Consider the following 24,725-nt stretch of genomic DNA (forward strand, 5'->3'; position numbering starts at 1 on the left):
TTCTGATTTTAAATTCATCTAATAGCATTGCAGCTAGTGCTCATAATGTAAATGGATAGCAAATCCAGTCGCTAATTCTGTAGTCTTACAGTAGTAACAGCCTTTATGTTACACGATTTCAAAAATAGTATTTAACATTACATCTGTTCTTCTAAAGGCTTCTGAAGAACTTCTAAAACAACATTACATTGACCTGAAAGACCGACCATTCTACCCTGGTTTGGTTAAATACATGAACTCTGGGCCTATTGTGGCCATGGTAAGTAGCTTGGCGTTTACATAAAGACTACTTTCTTGAATATATTTGTCTTGCTCTGTAAATTATTTTATTCAGACTGATTTTCATAGGGTTTCTCACATTAGCTCACAGAGGCAGTCAGTTGGATTAAAATGTCATTTGCCAGAGCAGGTGTGGAATACTCAAAGAAGTTGATGCATTTWCTTACCACTATCTGGTCTTCTTTCATAAAGATCTAAGTAGTGCAACAAACCTCTAACTTCTTGTAAGAGCTCTTAGCTTAGCTTATCTTTTTTATCCCCTAATCGTGTTCACAGGTCTAATACAGAATCTAAAATTATTTTTTTTCTTAGTGGGAAAATCCTAATTTCTTTTTAAAATGTAAGCTATTGACAAAGATTAATATACTGTGTTATTTTGCATAAGCATGCTTTAATAGGTTTGGTTTGTCTTCCTCTCCCCCCCCCCCAAGGTATGGGAAGGACTCAACGTGGTTAAAACTGGAAGAGTAATGCTAGGGGAAACCAATCCCGCTGATTCTAAGCCTGGTACCATCCGTGGCGACTTCTGCATTCAAGTAGGAAGGTAAGGTTTGTGTGTGGTGTGCTATCAACAGAGACTTAAGTTACTGTGTGTAGTCTTATCTTCTAGGTGATTGAAATTATTGATAGATTTAAGAATCCTACTCTGATAATGTTTTATTTGCAGGTCACAATCTGTAACTGCTACTTCAGAAAACGGCTTGGTCCAAAACACTGATTTTTTTTTTTTTTTTTTTTAATACAGCTACTCTTCAGAGCTTCATGTAAGATCGGTCAGTGGCACTGGCTACTGTAGTAAAATAGCCCTAGTCATACCTGCTAAGCTTCCTTAGTTATAATTGGATGGCAGTTGAACACTGTACCTGAAATAGTAGTCTTGCAGCTCTAGGTGCTTCATTTAGATTTCTGTATATGGAAAAGTACTAGGTTTCTAAAGGCATATTTCTATATGAAATCATGTTTGTCTTTTTCCTCAGAAACATCATTCATGGCAGTGATTCTGTAGAAAGTGCACAGAAGGAGATCAACCTGTGGTTCAAACCTGCAGAGCTTATTGACTTCAAATCCTGCGCACATGACTGGATCTACGAGTAAAATGAGTTTCCGCAATGAATTGTGCCTTCCTAACACATCATCTCATTCTAGCTATTGATCTGGGAGCAATTACTACCACGGTTATCTTTGTCATTTTTCAGCAATGTCAAATAAATGGGATGATAAGAACTAATTCTGTGTAGTACATTCACTATAAAACAGGCCTGTTGTGAGGAACAAGCATGTAAAACAAGTTACGTGATGACTGCAACATCTTCTCTTGYAGAAGGAACAGTTGAGACACAAACTTCCCATGCAAGTATATTCAGAACCCTAGTATGAGTTTTGTTTGCTACACTGTTGCTTTTAAAACCCTCCTTAACTACATGCAGTTGCCCTGCTAGGCCAACTTGCAGTTAGCTGCAAGAGATGCTTGAGCTACCTCTGGTGTCATCCCTCCGCTGCTTGTGTAGCTGATCTATACTGATAGAAAAATGTGAGGCTACTCACATTCAAAATTCCCCTCCCCATACACAGATATTAACATTAATCACCTGTGAAACATGAGGCCCACTGCAAAGCTTGTGCCTACAGTTTTTTTCCTACAACAGTTCCAATAAATATAAATGTTTTATTTAAAAACGTTTAAACAAAACAGTTCTATGTTTAGTTGATTAGCATACATTAACTAATTTGCCTGCTCATTTAGTGGTAGAGATCAGATTAAAACTAGCTTTTRCAACAGATACTTTGAAAAAGAACTTAAAAATATGAAGCATCTAAGCTTCTGAGTGAACAGATTTATTAAAAAAAAAAAACACTTTACTGTGACTTTAAACCTAGTTTCTCCCAAGACACTCTATTAAATGTGTATCTAAAGCCCAGCTAGCTTATACTTAACCCATTCCTCTCATTAAAAAAATCTCATCCTGTTGGGCTCAAAACCTTCCATACTTTACTACACTCAGAACAACGTATCCATTTGGATATACAACACTAYTGATTTTACAAATTACAGCTCTTCAGTGTCCTGTGCTCTCCAATGAGAGAAGCTGGAGTGCATTTATGGACTAAGGTGTACTTTCTTTAAACAAAACAATCACTATTCATAAATAGGCTTTTAACATTTTTATTTTGTGTAAAAAAAGGCAAATTTAGTGAATTATTTTCATCTTGTACACAAAGTTATAATTTTAATGCTTTTCACATCCATGCTGAAAATCTGCAGTCTCGTAAAAATGAAAGTAACATTAATTTCTCCAAAAGCATTTTRTCACTTAGTTATGTACATTGCATGAGAAAGTTTTAAATACTCTCTCATTGACCACACAAATTACCAAGAAAATAAAAGATTAWATTTGTACAGATATTGATCTATATATCAAATACATACAGAAATGATGTAAAAACCCTATTTGTTTCATCTTGATTCCCGCCCCAACATATTTCCCGGGGCCAAAGGGGATGCCTTTTTGTATAAATGGCTGTGGCTTTTCTTAAATATGAAAATTAAAAGGAAGAAAAATTCAGTTTAAATCACAGTTTTTAAAAATCCCTTCCCAATAAAGGATTGTTACCAAATATATTAGCACCATCGTACAAATATTGACGGGAGAGGGTATTCACATCACATAAAACAACAATAATAAAAACAAACAAACACTGAAACCCGTGTTAGTATCCGTAGAACAAGAAATCAATAACTGCTTTAGCTTTCCTCAGATGCAGCAATGAAAAGGTTAAAGAATTTTATTTAAAATAACATAAAAATCAAAAACCAGAAAGATTTTGAACAATAAAAGCGGGTAGCTGCAAAGTAAGTTACGTAACCTGCACTACCCTATGGTTATAAAAACCTGCTATGCCAAATACTGAAATTAGTTTGACCCCCATTAAAAATTCAGATGTCCAACACCTTGCTCTTCTTATAGCCAAGTAACACGGCTTAGAATAGAGTGAAAATAAGAATACTTAGAACCATATTATTAATTAATGCTTTACAAATACAGTGAAGTCTGCACTTTGGATACCACAGCCCACAGGTAACCCATTTTTAAAGAGCCCATTCTCTAAACGTCTGGTAGAATTTTGCTCAGGTTTTACTTAAACCTCTCGTAAGCAAATGACTTCAATTCGTTCCCTACGTGGTTTGCTTAGGACAGACTTCACTGTACCTGACAACTGAACAATATGGGTCTATTTTGAACTCAGAGACATGAGAGAAATTTTGCCCCAAAATCTCAGCATGCAACTCCTACTGAAGGCGCATGTATATTTGAGAGTACAAGTTCTCTCTCAGACCTTAGTGTTTAGCTGACAAGACACTTTTTTTTTTTAAAAAAAAAAAAAATATTAGGAAGACTGACAGACTTCAGATCAGACTCTCACATTTCTCCAACCCAAGAAGTATATTCAAAGTAAGTGCTAAATTTTCCTCTTAACACTTGAAGACGGTACCTCAAAAATCAGATATGACTAGGAAACCAAGTTCTAAGTCTGGGCAATACACACAAGCTGAGGGTTCCAGGTTTCCTGACTTGGAAATACAACTTTCTCATTACTAGCCCAGTTTTCCAGCTCAAATTCAGAAAATTTAAGAAACACAAATTAAAGCAGTAGTGTTTCTACTTAAGTCATGATGTTTACTTAAAACAGAGGTCTTAAGAGAGGAGAAAACAAGACTGTGCCAATCTGTTCCAGCTGAGACAACCCGCAAATTGTCCCATTCAAAAACAAACAAACCAACCAACCGTGATGTACTTACCAACCCAAATCAGTGCTTGTGGAACGGGTTAACCTGCTTACGGCAGGATAAACGCAGAGCCCGGGTAAATCAAAGCTCACAAAAATACCATTACAATGGTCTTTAATCCTATGTCTCCAACCCAGGTTATTTAGAATACAGGTAATGGGTGGGTCAGAATCTGAGAACGCATTTGAAGTCTACCAACTCTGACAGAGTCTTTTTACTATGGCTGTTAGAAAGCTAAATGCCTTTACCACCTGAATTTACAGATATTTATAACCTGATAATCAGATTCTGTCAATATAAGAAACTGTTGTCAAAAAGGGGTCATTATTAAAGAAATTTTACCAGTAAGGGAGAAAAGAATTCCAGACATTCCTACATTATACAGGACAATTTTTACTTCCAGTAGTAAATACAAAACTTTACATAATTAACCCCTCTTGCATAGAATGAGGTAAACCTGTGCATATTACCAATACTATGTACCCAAAGTTAGAGCAATATTTTAGAAAAAAAAATCAAATTGCTGGTTTTCAACTTTCTATGCATTTTTTTTTTTTTTTTTTTTTACACTCAAACAACAACATACAAAAATGGTCTCCTGGGGCTCTGTGGGTTGGTTGATATCCTTAAAGCGTTTCATAGGCTGTAGGAACACAGAAGTTAATCATTTTGATTAATTTTTTTTAAGCCCTAACCTATGGTCAAGAGCCAGATGCTCATTGTACTGCTCTGAAGGGGACCTGCTAAGACCCAGAAGCACTTATAGAACATATGCAGTTAATTCCTGAGAGTTTAGTTAATGAACCTTACTGGTAAAAGCCTAAGCTCTTGATGCACATTTTTCCAGTCACAGCTCTTCAGGGCTGATTAATCATTTTGCTACTCAACTTCATGAATGAAGCCATCTACAAAAAGTTTACAAAGTTTAAAAAATATGGAAGGATAAAAATCCAAATAATCAATAGCTCAAGCTAAAGTACTTCATATTTTACTATTAGTTATTTTCACTCTCTTGCACAATTTTTGCTTTTAAAGAGATCTAGACAGTCAAGTAGGTGGAGCTAATGGGATACCTGAAGGCAGATGCAAGGATTCCTAAAAACAATCAGATCCACTTTATGAGCATATTTTTCTCAAATCTTAACTTCCGTGTTACACCATCACAGTGACAAAAAGGAGAGCAAGCTCTGCAGAACTGAACTAATGTTTTCATCCACAGCTTGTGGCTCTTTTTAGCTCACCTGGAACCATGTGGAACATCAGTTTTGAACACGCCGAAGCTCAGAAATAAATACCTAAGGTGGGAAGAAAATATCTAGGTTTTCCTGAAGGGAAAACATAAATCAGAAGAACACTCAGAAGTCCTTTCCCAATACCAAGAGAGGCTTGAGATACTGTCTGTCTAGTTTTTTTGTCAGTCTAAATTTATAGCTAAATCTAACCTCCCAAATGGGGGAATTTTCTGAAGGTCCAGTTTGGCATAGGGCTCTGTAAACATTTGCTGGAGCATTCCAAGACTACAGACATTCATATACAGACAAGAGCTTTATAGTCCCAATCCAGTGCCCACAGCGGTCAATGGAGACAAGGCTACTGATATTAATGGGCACTGAATCAGATCAAAAGGAACTTTATTTAAAAAATCTTACATAAAAAAAGTTTTTTTTTAAAACTAAATAAAAACATCTTGAAAAGTTAAAATCTCCCTCGTGTGATGGCTCCATTGCAATTGGGGCTACTCACTGAGTAGAGCTTTACAGAACTATCTTCTGCCTACAATTCATGCCTCTAGATTAGGGCTTAAATTCCTTATTTTCACAAAAACCAGAGGCGTGACCAGTGCAGTTCACAAGAGTCTCAAACTCTCCCAACTTGTACCAAAAAGGTTCATTTGTTATGACAGTTCATTTGTATTTGCAACTATATCTTCCTCCAACAGCTTCCCACAATCCTGCTGATTAAACTTTAATCTTACCAAAAATTAGAATTTCAGTTCTTGTTAACAATGCACAATAAATCTGAACTTGAAAATATTACAAAATTCTTTCAAAAGCTTCAAATACAACACAAAAGTGTCCATTTTTGTTTTTAATAAATTGAAAAATCTTTTTCACTAAAATAGTTTCCCCGCCCTTCCAAAAAATTCTGAACTGAGTCTAACTCATCTACAGTTAGCAAAGTGCCCCAGGTACAGCCATCCAAACTGTACCATCAAAGTGGGAACAAAATCAGTCAGTCTTGGAGAAAGGCTCTTTTCCTATCACCAGTACCCTGCCCCTCACTTTTCTGAGCTCTGCCTTTATGGTTCTTGTTTGATGTAGTAACTGGCAGATCCATTGCTTTCCTGATCAGATGCTCCTTGAAGGAAGCTATACTCTTCTCCATCTAGCAACTCCTCCTTCAGCTGCAACGAAGTCACTAAAAATAAAAGATGAACATTAAAAGAATCATAAATTTCAAAATATGTACAAATTTCCCTCAAATATACTTAATGTAATTTAAATTCGAAACAGATCCCAGATTTCCCAAATTCTTATGATCAACATTTTTAATGATTCTTCTTCTAACACTCTGTATCCCACAAAAAGTAGATGCTTTCTGATCTTAAATGGAACATTAAATTATGCTCTAATATTAATGTGTTTGAACAGGTGACTTAAAAATATACATACATATACACACACACAATATATATACACACAACAAATATATAATATTTATTTAGCTCCCCTCTACAGGGGTTTTCCCCACAAGAATTTTAGTTGAAAACTCTGCTTTAAGATGGTAACTGAAACTGCAAATAAGACTAACTAGCACTATTCAAAAGACTACTTATTTCACTGTTTACTCTTTAGTTTACCTACTATTTACTCTTTAGCCAAGTAAAAATATTGGTCATTTACAATCTACAAACCACATTATCTAGCCCATGTACTTTAAACAGTCCTTAAGCTGACAAGAAAACTTTGATAAAGATCTCCCAATGCAGCATTACATTTTTAAGATTCCAAAGATCAGTTTCACTCAAGCAAAACATCTTTTTTGTAGTTTTAATCTTCTCTCTTCTTTCATTTGTAAAAAGAAAATAGAAATGAGATCTAAGACATAAAAAGAATGATGTTATGAACAGCAATGTCAAAATTACCTTTCAAATTTCATTAATGAATAGTGATAATTATAAAAACATGAGCATAATATATGAAAAACACTGAAAACAAAATATGTCAATATTTTCATTAAAGGTGCAGTACCCACATTAAAAGGTCGATTATACAAAAATAAATGGTTCTCTATGACCAAATGAATGAGAAAAGTATTGAAACTTATAGCTACTGAATATAAAGCTTATATGCATATTAATGTATCTTGAAATGCAGAAATATTATGCAGTGGAACCTAAAAATAAAACTCAACCTGTTGCTATTCGTAGCTCTGCTATAACTTCCAAGCTATTTGATTATTCCTTTATAATGATTCTATGTCATCCTCCATGCTGAAATACACTCTTGTGCTAAATAAAAATAAAATTTGAAAATTAAGATATTAAAAGTTGTTGAAAACTGGAGCATGGTGCAAGCTCTGCTGATTGAATAGATGCCTCCTCCCCATCCACATGGTCCAAAATCCCTTGCTTGCTTACACTTTCCCTGTGTTATGTCCAAGCCTGATGAAAAGCCCTATTTCTCCTGGTCTAAAGAGGCCAAGAAAGGTGCTGTCTAAATGATAAAGAACATAACTGGTTATTTAGATATGCTAATATTTTAAGAAAACACTACATAGAGTCAAGAATATCACCTCAACTCTACCAGTMATATTCCTTTCCTTCTCTCCCCGAGTATTTGCAGAATGCTCCTGCAGATGCAAGAGCAAAAGCTGTACGAGAACAGTCTCCACAATTCAGCTTGCATCTGGCTAATTATTACTCAGATCCTTACATTTTGATATCTATTGGTACTTTTTTTCATTTGTCTCTATTATTCAGCTATTAATTAAAATTCTTCCTAAGAAAAGCTTAACTACAAATACACAACAGAACAGTTACTTAAGAATAAAGTCATCTGACTGATCATCTTGCAAGCAAAGGGGACAGAGACATTCCAGGTACTCTTTAAGTATTCTCCATGTTTTGCATGCAGACAAAGAAAAATTGTGTTTGATGTCATTCAACCCCTTGGGAACATAATTATGGCAATAAGAGCAATGGTTTAGAGATAACTATATGTGTACCAAGTAGGGCAAGTCTCTCAGAGCAGTCTCCTTTCCCAGCAGGCTGGTTACCCACTCTTTATGTGAAACCACCAAACAGTTGCATTTCAGTGCTTTAAAGATCATTTCACATGACTTAAAGATCCAAAATACTTCTGTATATTAAGGAAGCAGCATGACTTTGTTGGAAAGTAAAATGCTTATTTCACACTAGGTGAAGCACCACTGACATCTGCTACACTGATGACAGTGTAAGAGTGGAAGGAGCTCTTCAGGGAGCCTTACTGAGATCTCTGATAGACAAGAAGCTTTAGATCAGATGCCCRTCTCATCAATAATCTTCCACCATTTTCTTTCAAAGTCATGTAAGAATCTCCTGCAAAATACCTATATCCTAGCTGTAAACTACTAAAGAGTGAGGCATTGTGATATGCTGAGGAATACACATGCAATTTATGAATTCTGACTAATCTCAAACACGTTTTGAAACAATTACATCAGGGCTATGCTTTCTCTAATCCTCAGACTAAAAATATGYGGTCTTGCTAAAAGCTCAAAACACTTCACATAGTGAAAAGCCTGTATCACAAATAAAACTAATTTTGCCCAATCTCTCAAAAATTTGGGAATTTGAAGAACTCCTAAAGAATGTAATAGAAAGCATCAGGTCTCAGAAAGCAAGGAACAAAGGGTTTTTGTAGGAACTCAGGGCTATAATGACACAGAAAACTCAGGCTATGCACATATGTGCATTAAGTATATGCATTTTAATTATAAATTTGCCATAAAAGAAGAAAAGCTGTGCAGAAAATGCAGTCCAGAACCTCTGCTCCTATACAATGCTTCTGTTTTGTACCAAGGACTCTGTAAAAGACATTGACATAAACCCAGGAACAGTAAGCAAGTTGACTTAAAAAGAAATGTGTACAAGTGCTTTATTGTTATAGGTCCTGTACTAAACAAAGTAAAAAGTAATTAAATTTAGGCACTTYTACCAAATTCAGTGCAGCTCTTCGTTTCAATTCATCCCTGAAGAAATGTGGCAATATTTGGGCCCCGAAAAACAAGATGTTTTGAGAAACTTTGAGGGGTGCAAAGAAGAGTCAGCATTTGTCCTCAGGGTCCAAAGAAGGCAGGTGGGTTATAGCGTCCTATACTATGAAGAGAAAATGTGRATAAGAGGATCTGTGTTCTGGATGTGTTTCACAGTCAAGGAAAAGTGCCAATACTATAGCCTACTCAGACAGGAAGAAGTTTAAGACAGTAATTTGAGTGAATTTAGAGATAAATCCATCAACCTAGCAACTATCCTGCAGGGAAAGTACAATTCAGTTTGTCTGACAGATCATCTAATGAATAGCAGAGAGAATCTATATTGCCCTACGTATCAGGAATAAGGAAGAGGGAAAACTATCATTTCCTTGAAAAAGACTTCTATAATCAAGGACTACACTTCATAAACCTTCCTAAAATTAAGCTTAAAGTTTTAATCTGYTCAATATTATCAATAAATTCTCAGTTTTCCCTAATTACACAGCTGTGTAATTACACTGTCAATACTTAGCCAAACCCAAGTTTTAAAGCAAAAATAGGGAAAAAGATTCAGCTTATTCCAAAAAGACAAACTTTTCTTTTCAAATATAGCTCTTACATTAATCTACGAAATTTCAAACAACACTTGTATCTGAGGATCTTTTTCCCCAGATAGCTGCCTTCTTCTGACACAAAAACCACTCTATCTGCTGTGTACGATATTTTCTCTGCAAAAAAAGTAATCCACACTAACTTCCTGCTCAAGTAYTCCCAATCCCACATTACTATTCAGTAAATTTAACTGAGTGCATTTTTGTATTTTAAATCTCTGTAGAGCTGCACAGTACCCTTGAGCACCAGTAACCTACAATCTGGCCTCAGATAAAGCTCTGACATAGCTGGAATCCTGAGTTCTAAGATTAATTCAGTGATATGGTGCATCAGTGAGAATGAAAAGCTCTCTAACAGGAAAAAATGAAACAAAATCAAAAACGGAGAGAGACGAAAAAAAGAAAGAGCTGATGAGTCAGCATACTCCATGCTAGACCATGCTTAATTGCCCACCCTGTCCATCATTTCCCTCTGCAGTAACAGAGACGGATGTAGCTAGTTACCTGTTTTGAGGCTGGGACTGTACTCTTGGCTAGTCCTGGGAGGCTGGAAGGCCTCCGGGGCTGTCTGTGCTGGCAGGGTTCGATATGGAGGAGGAGTCAACTCGTCATCACCAGAGAAGCTCCTCCGCACCCCACCTGTCATGGGTAGGCTCGACAAACTGACAGGTTTCTTCCCAACTGGTATCTTCCTCTCTAAACATCAAGTCAAACTAAAATAAACGCTTGGGTTAAGGTGCATTAGGTAACTCAGACTGTTCACTGTGAACTGAAGCCTACTGAAGGCTAGGCCAGGCAGGATGCTGGTTGATTTCTACTCCTTTATGCATGGTCCCCTGGTYCAAAATAGACCTATGGCATTGTTAAGCCTTTAATAAAATTATTTCATTCTCTATATATCAGTAATCACACCAAACCAAGGTGCTTGGGCATTTCAAACAGTAACAACAAAATCATGCTAAAAAAAGCCCTAGGAACATCTACATTATGATCAGGCTTTACATGAAACAAGTAACAAATTATTTAATTTTTCTATCTCTATTCCTAAATAGGTGCTCATTAACTAAGTGAGAGTCACATCAAACAACAGAGGGGGAAATTAATATTAATGGGGCCCACTGTACATTTTAAAGAAAGGAATAAAAAAAAAGTATGGCTGTGTTCTCAGCTCCAACTTTGTTTTATGGGTTAAGAAATCTGATCTTCTCTTGTATTCTTTTATTGAGAAGTAAAACATTACGGTTAGATATAATTCCTGTTACTTCCCCTCCCCCCCCCCATTCAGTGTTAAATGAGTGTTAATTCTGCTGGCTGTATGGCTTTCCACAGAGGCACACCAGAACAAGAGGAAACTGATTTTCTACTTCACTATTATCGCAATTCCATTACTTCAGAGTTCACTATGTAAATCAGCTCTGCTTCTCTCTGAATATACTGTAAACACTGTATTAGAAATCTTTATCACACACAGCAGAATGACTCAGATATTCTGGAGTGCGTTGCACATACATTTGAGAAATGCGTGTAAGAAACACTTCTTTGTGCTAAAAATAATCTAGTTTATTATTTTAAGATATATACAGTTTCTTGTTAATGTGCTTACTTCACACATTATTGTGAAAGCATCACTACTGCATTAGAGTGTTATGACTCAAATGGTTTTCAAAATAAAGTTGTGTTTTTATTTACAAGTGCTGAACAAACAAAAAGGCCATGGGAAAAAAATTTCTTCTTAGTACTATTTCCTGTGACTCAGCACTTCTGCTGCTATAACCTATTTAGAACAAATATGTAGGAGGCAGCCAACTATGTTTCCATGACCTTGTTCTTCATCTCTTTTTGATAATTAACATTAACTAGATTTCTTAGTAATGGGTCAACAGTCCAGAAAAGAAACTCCTCAGAAGTTCTTTCCTTGTTTCCATATTCCACGTTTACTTCAGGGTAGTGAGAAATAAACAACTACTTCCCCTAGAACAAATCTCCTTCCTATGGCACTAGATAAGGAGAACTTCCTTTCCAGTGTCTTTGTCACTAGTATTGTACGAAAGAGATCAAGAAACTTTTGTAGAGGCAACAGGTAGAAAGAGAGGAACAAGGTAAAAAGCCTAGTACAGCTTGCTGAACCAAAACTGCTCAGCCAGTTCCAGAAATTATCCAAAAACAGGTTCTGTGAAGATCATTAAYAAAACAGTCTTCTGTCCTTAGCTAAAGAGACAAGGACACTCAMAACTTTAAATATTCTCTAGTTAGCAATTTCCCCGTTCCTAAAATATTAAAAAACAAAACAAAAAACCCTACTGTAAGATTCTGAACAGTGTCCAAATTTTACTCTTCACTCCTAGAATGACAGAAAGGAAATTTTGATAAATGGAATGTTTGAGTCACTTAACAAGAGCTATTGAGAGCATCCCAGACATCTGCTTTAGCTGTGACACTGGTCAACAGTGAAGTTTGCTTTCTGCAATGACTAATRAAGGTTTCAGGTTTGTCTTATGACTTCCATTCATGGATTTACTGGCACACAAGAGTTTAAATTCCTTATACTAGTTCTACTCAAAGCAGCATAGCTGCACAGCTGATCATTTAGATCAAGTTTTCCATCTCTACGAAAGTCCCAAAGAAAGTTTAGATCTTACTTGACATAATTCTCAAAATCACTGCAGAAAGTTGGGATACACATAACTCAGTTTAGCTTCAGATTCTACTAAGAAAGATATCATTGCTCCTATCCCAGTCCAGCAGCTCTAGATCTGTGATGAAACCAAAGTTGGTGGATGCAACTTATTTCAATATAACAATTTATTGTTCAAACAAAGAGATCTGAAATAAGGGAAATGTGTGAGAGGTGTTATTTTAACTCTCAGAAGCCTGTCTGGTAGCTGTCTTCAATTCCCTAAAATTAGTTAATTCCATAAAAAAAATTTTGATAACCATTCTGACTTGCAGTCAATTACTTGAAGATGAGCATCTGACTACAGACCTTTGTTCTAAGGTCTACACAAGGGTTCTCTTASGGGCAGTTGTTTCAACTTGTGCTATTCAACTCAGCAAAAGATCCATTTAATCAAACTTTAGAATACATCTCAGATTCATTTAAGTTCTTTTCCTAACTGTGTTTAAAGCTTTGTTTTTATGAAATTTAGCTTGCCAATATGTTCTTCCCACACCTATTCAGAAATCCTTTACCCAAGAGCAGTGGCCAAAGGCAGTCTATTCAGTCCTAACAAATGCACACCACTTTTTGGAAGTCTCTCATACTTATTGCATAAGCAGTAAGGCTGGAGTCAGCAAAATGGATGCTTGAAAAAAATAAGACTGGCCAAAAGTTAGAAAGACCACATCAGGATTCACTGTTAGGAAATGCACTTTACTGTAAAACAGCTGCAAAGCAACTGTACCCCACAAATACAGAATAGCATGATTTCAAACTCAAGAGTCTCTATCTTTGAAAATCAGTTTTTAAGGGATGGAGGAAAAGTGTTCTCCTATTTTTCAGAGGATGTGCCTTAAATTTTTAGTTGTGTATGCAGACAAACTCAAGTCTCACAGCAACAAAACTCTCCAGAAAGAGGTCTTGGTAAGTCAATCAGATGATACAGATTCTAATGTTCTAGCTCAGAACATAAGATCTCTCAAACATAAGATCTCTCCTAACATTACATTAAGGACTGTTACAAAGATCATCTTTAGTCAGGCTTGCTGCCTTGACGACAAAATTACTTTCAGCATCAACAGAACTGTTGAGTTCACTGTCTCCTAGGCTATCCTATTAAAAAATAATTTGACAAAGAAGCAGTGCAAAATCCAGATGACAGATTATACACCTTCTCTGAAGCTGATCTGTCCTTGTCTTCAGCATAAAATACTGCAACTTCTTCCCAATTCCCCATCCTTTTCAAGAAAACACCAAGAGAAGGAGTCAATGTAATGGCTTGGTGCTCTAAACATGCTATATGTAGTTAGCCTGTCTTGAACTGAGCAAATTCTATCAAAACAAAATATTCATTCTTATGCAATAGAAAAACCCTCCCCCCTACTTGTAATTGCAATTTTTTTAAAGAGATTATTGTAAAAAAACTGAAGTTAAATGTGATTAAAAATGGTGTGGCACTTATCATAAGAATACAGGCTTACTTTTTTTTTTTCTTTCTTTCTTTCTTTTTTTTTTAATCATCTCTTGCACATAGTTTCCCAAGCAATGGCTGTTAGGTTGCTGCTGCTTTTGACTCAAGAAGTAGCTACCTTTCAAAACTGGCAAGTGATTGGCGAAATGTCTTGAGAACCTTTGGAACAGAACTGCTTTATGAAACTACAATATTGCTCAGAGGAGAGAAAACAGATGGATCTGATTTCTGAAGAAGAACGATGGGAGAAGGCACAAGGTCCTCTTATGATTGGCTGTCTCTGCTCCCTTTATTTTACTAACAYAAAACAGATTTTGGTTTAAACAGTCAGAGTCATGGAAATGAAAATACGGAGGTATGTGGAACAAGCATTTGTGCAAATTAAAATTCAAATCAGTTTTGAAGAATACTTCATCCTGAGAAAAAAATTTACTATGTAAAGAATCTGAGTAGTTTTGTTATAAAGCTCAGATTCTTTAAAAATGGTCATTACTATGTTTTACTGTGACAAGAATAGTCATGTACAGCAATGCTATTTATTGTCAGCTTCCCAAAGATGTTCTCACACCTAGAAAACTGGCAAACAAGTCACTTTGATTTGAAAAAGAACTAGACAAGGTAACAGCTAGATAGTGCTTTAAATTTCCTACTTCTCTTTCCAATCCAAATACCTTGTTTCTTACTTCAAAAATCGTGTAAGAAATAACTAAAAGCAGAGAGYTGAAACTTATCTTATACCTGAGCATTTTGTATAAGGCAGTATACCTAAATATTCAATATTCCATGACTATAACAATCCCTGAATACCAAAATACTGTAACATTTGTCCATCTACAATTCATATAGAATATAATTAATATCAATCCTGTCATAGGTTATAAAAAATAGATATTCTCAGTTAATTAAAAAGTTCCTTTTATGGCATACTGCACCTTTAAGCATAACACCTGTTTTACACACAAGCAACATTTCAAAATAGAATAGAGACCACAAACTTTTTAAAACAGAAGAAAAAACGCAAACAGTATTTTGTCACCCACTTTTCTTATGTCCTTTGTACTGTTGTGACTTAGCTTTTTTCTTCTGTTTTGATGAACTTGACTGGCTATCTCTTGACGCTGCAAAAAAAGTAAGAATGTAGAATTAAAAAAAAAAATTAGAAAGTAGAATTAAAGCTTAGTACTTTGGAAAAATACTTCAGACGTGTCAAAGCTACTACACAGGACAGAATATCTCCTTAACGACTGAATTAATGTGGAAGAATACCTTTACTGAGGAAAATTCCTCCTATTAAACTACAATCACACTAACAGGTCCTGAAATAGTTATCTATTATCATATATCTTGATCTGATAGGCTAAGTCTTGATGCACTTATCATAACCTTCTTCTTACATAAATACTTGTTAACATAAATAACACTATGCACATGCTTAGTTTCGAAAAATTCCGTATGTAAAGCACATACATTTACAAACTTAAAGCAATATAAATTCTTAATGATATTATCCAGAGCTGATGAGTAAATAACAGGCTTTTTTCCTGGGAAAAATAAATGTCTTCTGGCAATAAAAACAGAAAAATGGTAAGTAGCCACAGAAATGCCCAGAAGTATTTTATCAGTCAAGTGGAAGAGATTGGAACTACGTATTTCTAAGCAATAGCAAGCAATCTGTTCTCTTTTTGTTATGCCTTATGACCTTTTTATGAAAAAGAGATTGAAAAGGATGAAGTTAAGATAAATCACACATGAATAAGCATCAGTAAGAAACTACAACACTCTTTACAAAAAGAAAACTTACATTGTGGTGCTGGAGGCTGTAGTTGATATCCAGTTAGCTGACACCATCCCACTGGATAGAGGTCTGGAGACTCACAATCCACCCACTGATCATATTCATCTTCCCACCCGTCAAAGTGTATCCTCAACAGGCGATGGATAATGCGAGTTACCGTGGCCACGCATACCAGGCGAGGTTCCATCAGATCAACCGCCTCCAATTTCATTCCAACATGAAACCCATGGTTTGGAACTTCCTGGAAAAGTGAACACATCAACAAGGCAAACATCAGGAAACAAACATGCTAATTAAAACTGTGCCAGCACAACGGTGAATGTTTCAGTGAGTTTAGTGTAGGGAAATATCAAGTATCATTTATGAAGTTTCAYGTACGTTCTTTTTTCTTTAAGATTTCAGGAATATTCAAACTCGATACACCCAAACAGTTCAAATTTATAAAAGGCTCTGTTGTCTTAGTTTTTCAAAATTGTACACAAAGAAATAGTCAATCCCATGAAGTATACAGACAGAACTTTAAGAAAATACTAAGTTAATTCTAAATACACATGTACAATGTTTATTACCTTATTGAACAGCTTTACAGGTGCTGCTATTGAGTCAGTTTCCCTGAGGTAGTCAAACCATTTGAAAGGGAGTTTTGCATAACCTGTGAATTTTAAACAACATTTTCATACATCAACTGCAAGCTTGATTAATAAAAGCAACAAGAATAGTACATTGGCTCTGTGTTATTGCTAAAAAGATGACAAAGAAACAAGATATTAACATCAGAAATTTCCACCACTCTGAGCTTTGGTCTATGGGACAAGACAGTCCACCGGACACAGCTTGATTGCAACAAACAAGATGAATGAACTTCTAGATAATACAAAAAATGTCATGTAATGTTAAAATTAATTGTTCATACTTGATGTTTTCTGTCCACGTAGATCCTTGATCTCTACAACAACCCACAAAAATCACCCAGAGCAGATCATGTAATTAAGCACATCCAGCGTCTTTCCTGTGGGGAAAGAGCTCCACTATTGAAAAATTTGATTTGTTAGGAACAGACTGGTAAGAACAGGCATGGATATTTCCAAACTTAAATAMTAAGGTTAAAAATAGCAATAATAGGGTAACTTATAACATTTTTTTCAATTAAAAAACCTATTATAAAGGGAAGAAAATAATCTCTCTCAAATATATTTAGCTTTTGCTTTCTACTGAATTTGCAAAAAACATGTAGGACTACATCCTAGTTTTGAGTGACTTTTACAGCAGCTTAGACTAGGAATTCTGATTCTAGTTCACGGACCAAAAAGGCTTGAAAGGTTTCTTCATGGTGCTATGTAATGTTAGACAKTTTCAAAAAGCACTAGCTTGTAGGAATGGCACAGAAAACTATGGGAAACACATGGAGCTCATCTAAGTGGGGGTACAGAGCTCCCACTCAGTCACTGCTCAGTACTGCAGAGCAAGACCCGAATAGGTAGTTAAACATCCACAGCCCAAAATGCAATCCAATTCCTGAAAGTTTCTAAGCATCCTCAACATCTGTTGATTTCAGCAACTGCTCAAGATGTTTGGAAGGAATGAGCCTGTAAGCTTAAAGTCCAATGATTTCACAACAACATGCTTAAGCTATCTATACTGCTAAATTTAATATGGAAATAGCATCCACAGTTAGGTATGTAATATCTGCATTAACAGATGTAGCTGGATAGCTAACAATTGATACAGATAGTAATATATTAGTTTTACATATTARTGATTTTCTTCTTGTTAATGTATAGTTTCTCTGGCAATACCAATTAATTTGTACCCAAGTCCCTTAGTTAACCTCTCAGAGCTTGTACAGGAGACTTGAGCACATGGTCCTAGCTAAGGTAATCAGAAGAAAGAAACTGCCACTTTCAAGGCCATAATTTAGTCAGTAGAATACACTTCTCAAGAGCTAAGGAGCTTTGATCATTATTATATCAGTAATAAAAYATTTAAGTATGTTAATGCGCATTATGTTCTGTATTTTACTGCTGTTAATTCCTCATTCAAATGACTTTTAGATTATTGCAGGTGATTTATAATCACTTCTCAGTGGATGATACAGGACTGTTATGGAAAATTGCAACAGATGGAAAGATAACATGGAGATAGAGAATAAAGCCGCCACGACTGAAGAAAAACAGTTGTATAACGAATCTGTTAACAGTAAAATTTAAATACTATTGTATAAATACTATTTGAGGAGTAAAATCACAGAAGGGAATTTGCTTTCTATTCCATTTCATCAGTTTAATGTATTTATTTCTAAACTAGTGGGTATTGATATGCACTTTCTTTACCCCCTACAATTACTACTATTGTAAGAAACTCTTGGACCTCATACTTTTTGATGAGTGAGTAGGTTTACAGGGGAAAAAAATTTCAAGTTTCTGGCAATGAGATCATGCCCATGAATTTCTAGGCAATAAATTCACTAAATGAGCTGACTGTGAAGAATAACTGTAAACCTGTCCAACTGCAGACTTCCCACATACTCAAAGATGACAGATTCATTAGTGTATGTTAAGGAAAATGCTATGAAATTATTTTCTTCTTGTTGCACTACACTGTCTGTGTAGTTATTACCTAGAAAATTCAACAAATACAAGTAGAAGCCTGCTAGAACAACAATACAGAAAAAAAAATCATAAAAAAATCATTATTATCTGCTGTTACACGACTAATTACAATGCTCTTTATAAATTGCTAGACCAAGATAAAGTAGAAAGATGAAGGCATTAAGAATCTTCTGTAGGTATAYATGCTAGCGGACAGATAGCTTTTCTTGCAGCAGGGATTACACTGTGCATACATCTATAGAGACTTCCATGAAGCTCAAGTTTGTGCATATATTTCAATAAATTAACTGTTATTGTTACGAATTAGCCCAAGTCTGACACTCTAAGTGTTCTTTAAGCCTTTGCTGGTGAGAACTTCCCAAGTATAGACATATTCTGAACAGTCCTTTCAGTGACTTGCATATTTATACTTCTTATTCACTTGATGGCTATACTATTCAACTTCTGGCTTTTCTCTCAAGTTCTGATAGCAAACCAAGTTATTTTAGTCAATGAACCAATCACACATTCAGTTCGTCTTCTACTGCACAAAGAGTTTGGTAACTCTGTTTTAGATTACTTAGAAGTTAGGCTGTAGTATTTGTTTCAGACTCGGGAAAGTCCTGAAAAGTGACAAGAACTTTGTAGACTGAGTTAAGAAACAAAGCATATGGCATATACAATATCACTGAAAAATATTTAAAATAAAATGTGGTCAGAATGCTATATGTACCTCTGGGTGGAGTTAGTTCAATCATGTTAATTTCACAGAAACCAACAGGGAAAATAGAAGGGGAAGTGGCATGGTAACAAAACCAATCAGACCCATCTGCTGCTTCTGAGCCATCAATCCCAATCATAAGATAGCCATCTGCTAAAACCTTTGTAAAGAAAAACAAAATTTTACATTAAATTCCTTTAACTGTGTGATAAGGCTAGAAAGAAAGCATGCCATGTTTCAAAAGCGTGAATACAACTGAGTAATAATGGAAGTACTTATAAGGACATTCAATTAAAACAAAACAAAACAAAAAAACTCAAGTCATACCTATCTCCAAGATTTTATGCGTACTACTGTAAAGTGTACCTCAGCTAAATGCAAAGTTGGGAAAGTTTCCTTCTTCTAATTTCTCAGGTTTTTTGTGAACATGAGCTCCCCTTTTTAAGCCTTATAATCTAGTTTACTCTAYCTTGTAAGGATATTCTGCACTACATAAATAAGAAAAAAAATCAAAATAACCACCTTACTAAGGTTATGCTAGGCTGCTAAGCTACTTATTACATTTTCTTCCTCTTTTGAAATAGATTTCACATGGATAGTGCCCTTTTCAGCTAGAAAAAAAAATCCTTAATTTTTCATACACATATAAAATTTTATATATATATATATATATATATACACCCACACACACACACACATAAATTTTTTTTATATATATATATATATATATACACACACACACACACACATATATACACACACACATATTTATATAAGTCTTCACTGACTTCCGCAAATAAGCAGGATGTTTTCTGAACAGGGTTGCAGAATAGTTGGGATAATTAGCAGAAGTTTGTCCTGCAAATTAATCTCACAAGCATGTTATTTCCTAATTAACAGTAATATTGAATTTCCAGACAYTAAAAACAAAATTAAAACTTACATGAGTATATCCTTTTTTATGTTACTTGTATAGAACTAATTAACAGAAGGATTCCGTAAATATTCAATGTATGTRTGAACTGCATTTTATTTTCTTTGAGCTTTTTCTTATGTTTCAAAACTGAATAAAAAGATGAGTTGTAAAAGGATTCATGTTTACCTTCTCAAAACAGACATCTGCTTTCTTACCTTTCTAATAGTTGCCACACATATTGCTGAAAGATTTAAGGGGTCTATAGCTTCCAATTTCATTCCTTCTTTAAACCACTCCCCAGCTGTGTCAACCTCTTTTACCTAAAGAAAGAGAAAACAGCACCAGAAACTAAGAATCTAGTGAGTCTAGAACAATACATAACCACACACTATTGAAACAAAAAGACTGAAATACCCAACATAAGCTCTTCTTATGTCAAGGAAGCCCAAGTTAGTTAAGTGTATGAATTAAAAAAAAAAAAAAAAAGAGCAACGCTTACACTGGACTTATTTCCAGGACTCCAGTAGATTTTCAGTTCCATTTCAGACACATCTGGAATCAAAGCTCCACAATCAACTGAGAAAAGCATTCTTGCTAGCAAACTTACCTTCATAAATAAGTGTGGGGGTGCATCAAAATGTCCCTCTTGTTTCTTTGTAATATCTACAAGGAATAATGGTACATACTAGTCAGAGGCTTTACTGATGGAAGAGACAGTATGGTTTTTTAAATATGCCAGCCAGAGCTTTCCAAGTGCTGACATATTCGGAACAGTCCTTTCAGTGACTTTTAGCACTGCTCTTGATTTCTTTAACTACTCCTATTTATAAATGCTTCAGTGGAAATATGTTATCTAGCACTACACAGTAACATTATTATGATGGTAGGCCCACAGTTTATAAGACAACTACCACAAAAATCCAGTGGACAAACTCCACCCATTTTCCTTATTTATTTCTACCTAAGATACTTTTTTAACACAATCTCATTTATGGGGGGGGGGGGGAACATTCCCAGGACTGCTTGATTATGTCACAAAGTTGCTATCAAGACAGGTAGACTTTTGCAAAGGTTTGCCAGTAAAATACTTTGCACATTCTTCTAGGCTATGATAGAAAATTAACAGTAGAAGATATAACTTCAAGGTTTAAAATAAATTATTACAGATGTCCTTCTGTAATTTAATTTATGCTCTTCATTACCTCTTTTAGGCTACAAGTTTTTATCTTTTGAACTCATGTCTCCAAAATGTAATCACCTCACAGTCCAGCAGACTGTAGCAGAGAGGTGTATTTTATTTTATATGTACACATGTATAAATTCTTTATAGCTTTCTGTAGCTAACTGTTGAATTCTACTTTCCAAGCTGAATCCCTGAAACTTTCTTAAAGGCTTTACATTATTTCTGGGAGGCAGCAATGCTCTTAATTTCTTTAACTACTCTAACCTATAAACGGTTTCAGTGGAAATTTTCAAGTATCAGAATAATTGCCCTGAAGGCATGACTTGGGCCATGTTTTATGGAAATTCTGTTACTGATGAGCAAGACAGGCTCAATGGAACAGAGAAAGACTCGAAAAGACTTTTTTTTTTCCAGAATCCTTAAAACAATTTAACTGCTGTTTATAGTTATGACTTTCTTGATACTGACATACTACAGTCCAACTAAAATTTATTCCAGCTTTTCCAACACAGTGAGAAAAACTAATTATACTTTTAAGTGAAATCCTGGAATGACATTATAGTTGGCAATATCSCTGAGTCCCACTATATGCATTTTTAAAAGATAATTACTGGAGTATTATTAATCATACAAATTGACAGTATGGCTTAAATTAGGCTTCAGTTAGATAACACTGCCCACAAAGACATCTCTGAAACACTACAAGCTTACCAGATCTTTTGAATCTATGTCCTATACTTCGAGACCAACCAATGTGATGAATGAGCGGACTGTACATATGGCACCAGAAGTCATCAGTTTTGTCTTCACTTTCTTCATACACCAATCTTAACCGTCCTCCAATGACGCTCTCTACCACTGCTACCCGTGTTCGACAAAGGTGTGTTTTGTCTACAACTTCTACTCTCATGGAAGCTTTGAACGGATACTGCATACTCTCAGACACCTTAAAATAACAGAAAAAAAAAAATCTGTAAAAATATATTCTGTTTTTGCCTAGTCATTTGTCTTCTGCTACCAAAGTACTTTTCATTTAATTCAATTACTTGTTAATCCACTTGCAACAGTAATAAAAAAGCTTTCTCTTATATTTTATTGTACATGTGACAAAATGAAACTTTTCATAAAACTAACTGTAGAATAGATCCTACGACAATATAAACAGTTCTCACACAGGTTAAAGGAATTTTCCATTGATTTAATGAAAGTTTGTTCAGTGATTAACAATGGATGAAATTACTTTGAGAAACAATCAGTTTTAATGATAAACAAATATAAAAAACCTTCTGGTTTGTCATCCACTCAAAATATAGCACTTAAAAATAAGTTTAAAATACTTTATAATAAAAAGCATGAAAAATAGTAATACTTCAGCATCATTAAAGCGGACCACACAAACATATTTCTTCACAATATCAAGAAAGAAAGAAAATTAGGGAAATATATTATTAATCTGCCTTGTGACAATGTATTCTTTTTAAAAATACTTTAAAGTAAACTCTGTATCTACCATTTGCCATGTCCATTAGAAACTCCCMCAAAGCATTTAAATTTGATTTGGCTTCCAACTGAGCCAAGTTTCAAATAGAAATGAACACRTGCAGAAAATAAAATCTTTGGAATACTCATGTGCGATGAAAGACAACAACATAGTACTATTTATATTCCTATTAAAATCTATGCACCATCTTGCAATATTAACAAACAACCTTGACCTTGCAGCATACTATACAGACAAATGTCATATGAGATTTAGCAGAGAGAGCAAAGAAAAAAAATAGCCTAAAGCAGAGAGAAGTATTATCATTTAAAATCAGATATTTTATTGCATCTAGATATATGCTGTATTAACAAATTTTATTTAGTTCCCTGAAATAATGCACAATAAAAAWCACTCCTGAATTAGCAAGATTAGTTTCACTTTTTCTTTAAGAACTATTATTGGGTATCTTATTAGCACTTTATTTTTTAATTGGGTAACTTTAAAATTAGACTAACTAGTTTTTAAAGAAAAACACTTCCTTTCAAAGAAAAGAGTTTTTCTTTTAGTATCATATAGTAACAAGTGCAGAAATAAATGGAAAATAGAGATTCCAGGGAAAACTGTATTAGGAGAAGAAACTACTGTACCCTCCTTCACTATAAAAGGGGCTAATGTGCCATTGTAAAATATTTCAGCTCTTCACACTGTGCTGCAATTTTCTTTAAAGTACATTATTGATACTGCATCAGCCTTACCTTCTGAGAAAAGTCAGGAGGAAGTGTTTTGGCACCAGTAAGTCGTTTCACTAGAAAAGCTTTCCAGTTTGTGTATTTGTGTTGGATGGCTGTTGCAAATGAAGGGGAAAAAATAAGCCACTGATTTTTTAAATGTGTCCATGAGAGATAATGTTATAGTCTGGAATATGTAAAGAAGAAAACCTAGATGACTGTTAAAAAGCCTGGATGAAAATAATGACAAAATCTCTTTAGAGAATGAATGCTACCCCAGTTTCAATTCATGTGTATGTTAGGGCAAAGTTTTTAATGACAAAATATAGATAAGACCAGTGCATGTTTATATCACTGATTAGCCTAACTTCTTCCACTTTGATATAGCAGGGGCTACTCCAAGAAATACTTGTAGCACGAGTCAAGTCCTTATTTTTTCCAATCATTAAAATGATTTATTCATAGCTGTTGAAAGAGTTGCTATGGTAAAAAAAAAAAAAAATACTCTGATATCCAAATCATAAGCAAATTTAGTTAAATCTAAAAAGACTTTTAACTCATTTCAATCAATCAGTACTGCTAATATTTACATACATCGAGGCGGGACTAGGGGCTTCCCACTGGTTGCACACCAACCAACTGGGTGGATGTCAGACCCACAAATGTTGCACCAGAAGTCAAGACTTGAATCATTTTCAAAGCCTTCATATCTTAGCAGAGCATTGTACCCTGAAAAAAAGCAAGCCCATTAAAAAACCCCCACAAAAATAAGCAAAATTGTAAATCTATCGAAACCTCTCTGCCAATCATAATGTATATAACTTTGGCTTTTTGAGGCTAAAACCTTTTTTAGGGTGTCATTCTTAAGGCACATTGCTGCATTATTTTGATAAACATGCATCTGCTATCACATAAGACAAATACATTTTAAAAATATTTTTAAATATAATTAAATTCTTGTACTATAAACCTCTAGAAGTTACATGTGGAAAGACGCAGCTAATTCTTTCTTTACCCACATAATCTCTGCTTTGTCATATTTTAGCTGTGCCACTTTAAACTTTGCTTTTAACCAAGAAAAGTGATTGGTATAATGAGGCTTGCTTGCTACTGTGCAATTTCTTATCTCTTCACCTTGCACTTCTCTTAATGAACTCAGGACCACTATAGAAAAGACATTTGTAATTCCACTGAAGCCACTGTAAAACAGTATAACCCAGACAGCACCCTGAAAGCAATACAGCTTGTTAGTTATACAGCTCTGACAAC

General features: G+C 34.9%; 2 protein-coding genes across 15 annotated transcripts in view; one reads left to right on the forward strand and one right to left on the reverse strand.

Annotated features, from left to right (window-relative positions):
- Nucleotides 1-132: 132 nt before the first annotated feature.
- Nucleotides 133-1,507, forward strand: LOC146596046 (nucleoside diphosphate kinase). The gene is made up of 3 exons (XM_085304620.1): nucleotides 133-259; nucleotides 711-823; nucleotides 1,257-1,507. Exons 1-3 carry the CDS (start codon nucleotides 233-235, stop codon nucleotides 1,372-1,374), a joined length of 258 nt encoding a protein of 85 aa, XP_085160746.1. The 5' UTR covers nucleotides 133-232; the 3' UTR covers nucleotides 1,375-1,507.
- A 1,540-nt stretch (nucleotides 1,508-3,047) lies between these two features.
- MBTD1 (mbt domain containing 1) overlaps nucleotides 3,048-24,725 on the reverse strand; it is a 38,306-nt gene continuing 16,628 nt past the window's right edge. For 12 of the 14 annotated variants that reach the window (XM_085304603.1, XM_085304602.1, XM_085304601.1 and 9 more), the window contains 10 exons: nucleotides 24,051-24,185; nucleotides 23,484-23,572; nucleotides 21,957-22,191; nucleotides 20,670-20,725; nucleotides 20,278-20,382; nucleotides 19,159-19,306; nucleotides 16,407-16,489; nucleotides 15,844-16,078; nucleotides 15,083-15,160; nucleotides 3,048-6,484 (listed from right to left, as the gene is read on the reverse strand). In XM_085304603.1, coding sequence (XP_085160729.1) covers nucleotides 6,366-6,484; nucleotides 15,083-15,160; nucleotides 15,844-16,078; nucleotides 16,407-16,489; nucleotides 19,159-19,306; nucleotides 20,278-20,382; nucleotides 20,670-20,725; nucleotides 21,957-22,191; nucleotides 23,484-23,572; nucleotides 24,051-24,185 — 1,283 coding nt within the window. In that variant the 3' untranslated portion in view covers nucleotides 3,048-6,365. Of the gene's footprint in view, nucleotides 6,485-10,419; nucleotides 10,612-15,082; nucleotides 15,161-15,843; nucleotides 16,079-16,406; nucleotides 16,490-19,158; nucleotides 19,307-20,277; nucleotides 20,383-20,669; nucleotides 20,726-21,956; nucleotides 22,192-23,483; nucleotides 23,573-24,050; nucleotides 24,186-24,725 lie in introns of all 14 variants that reach the window. The other 2 variants (XM_085304613.1, XM_085304612.1) reach the window with 2 other exon arrangements.

The sequence above is a fragment of the Rhea americana genome, unplaced genomic scaffold (genome assembly GCF_003343005.1).
Source record: "Rhea americana isolate MKP2758 unplaced genomic scaffold, rheAme1 scaffold_21, whole genome shotgun sequence".
NCBI lineage: Eukaryota > Metazoa > Chordata > Aves > Rheiformes > Rheidae > Rhea > Rhea americana.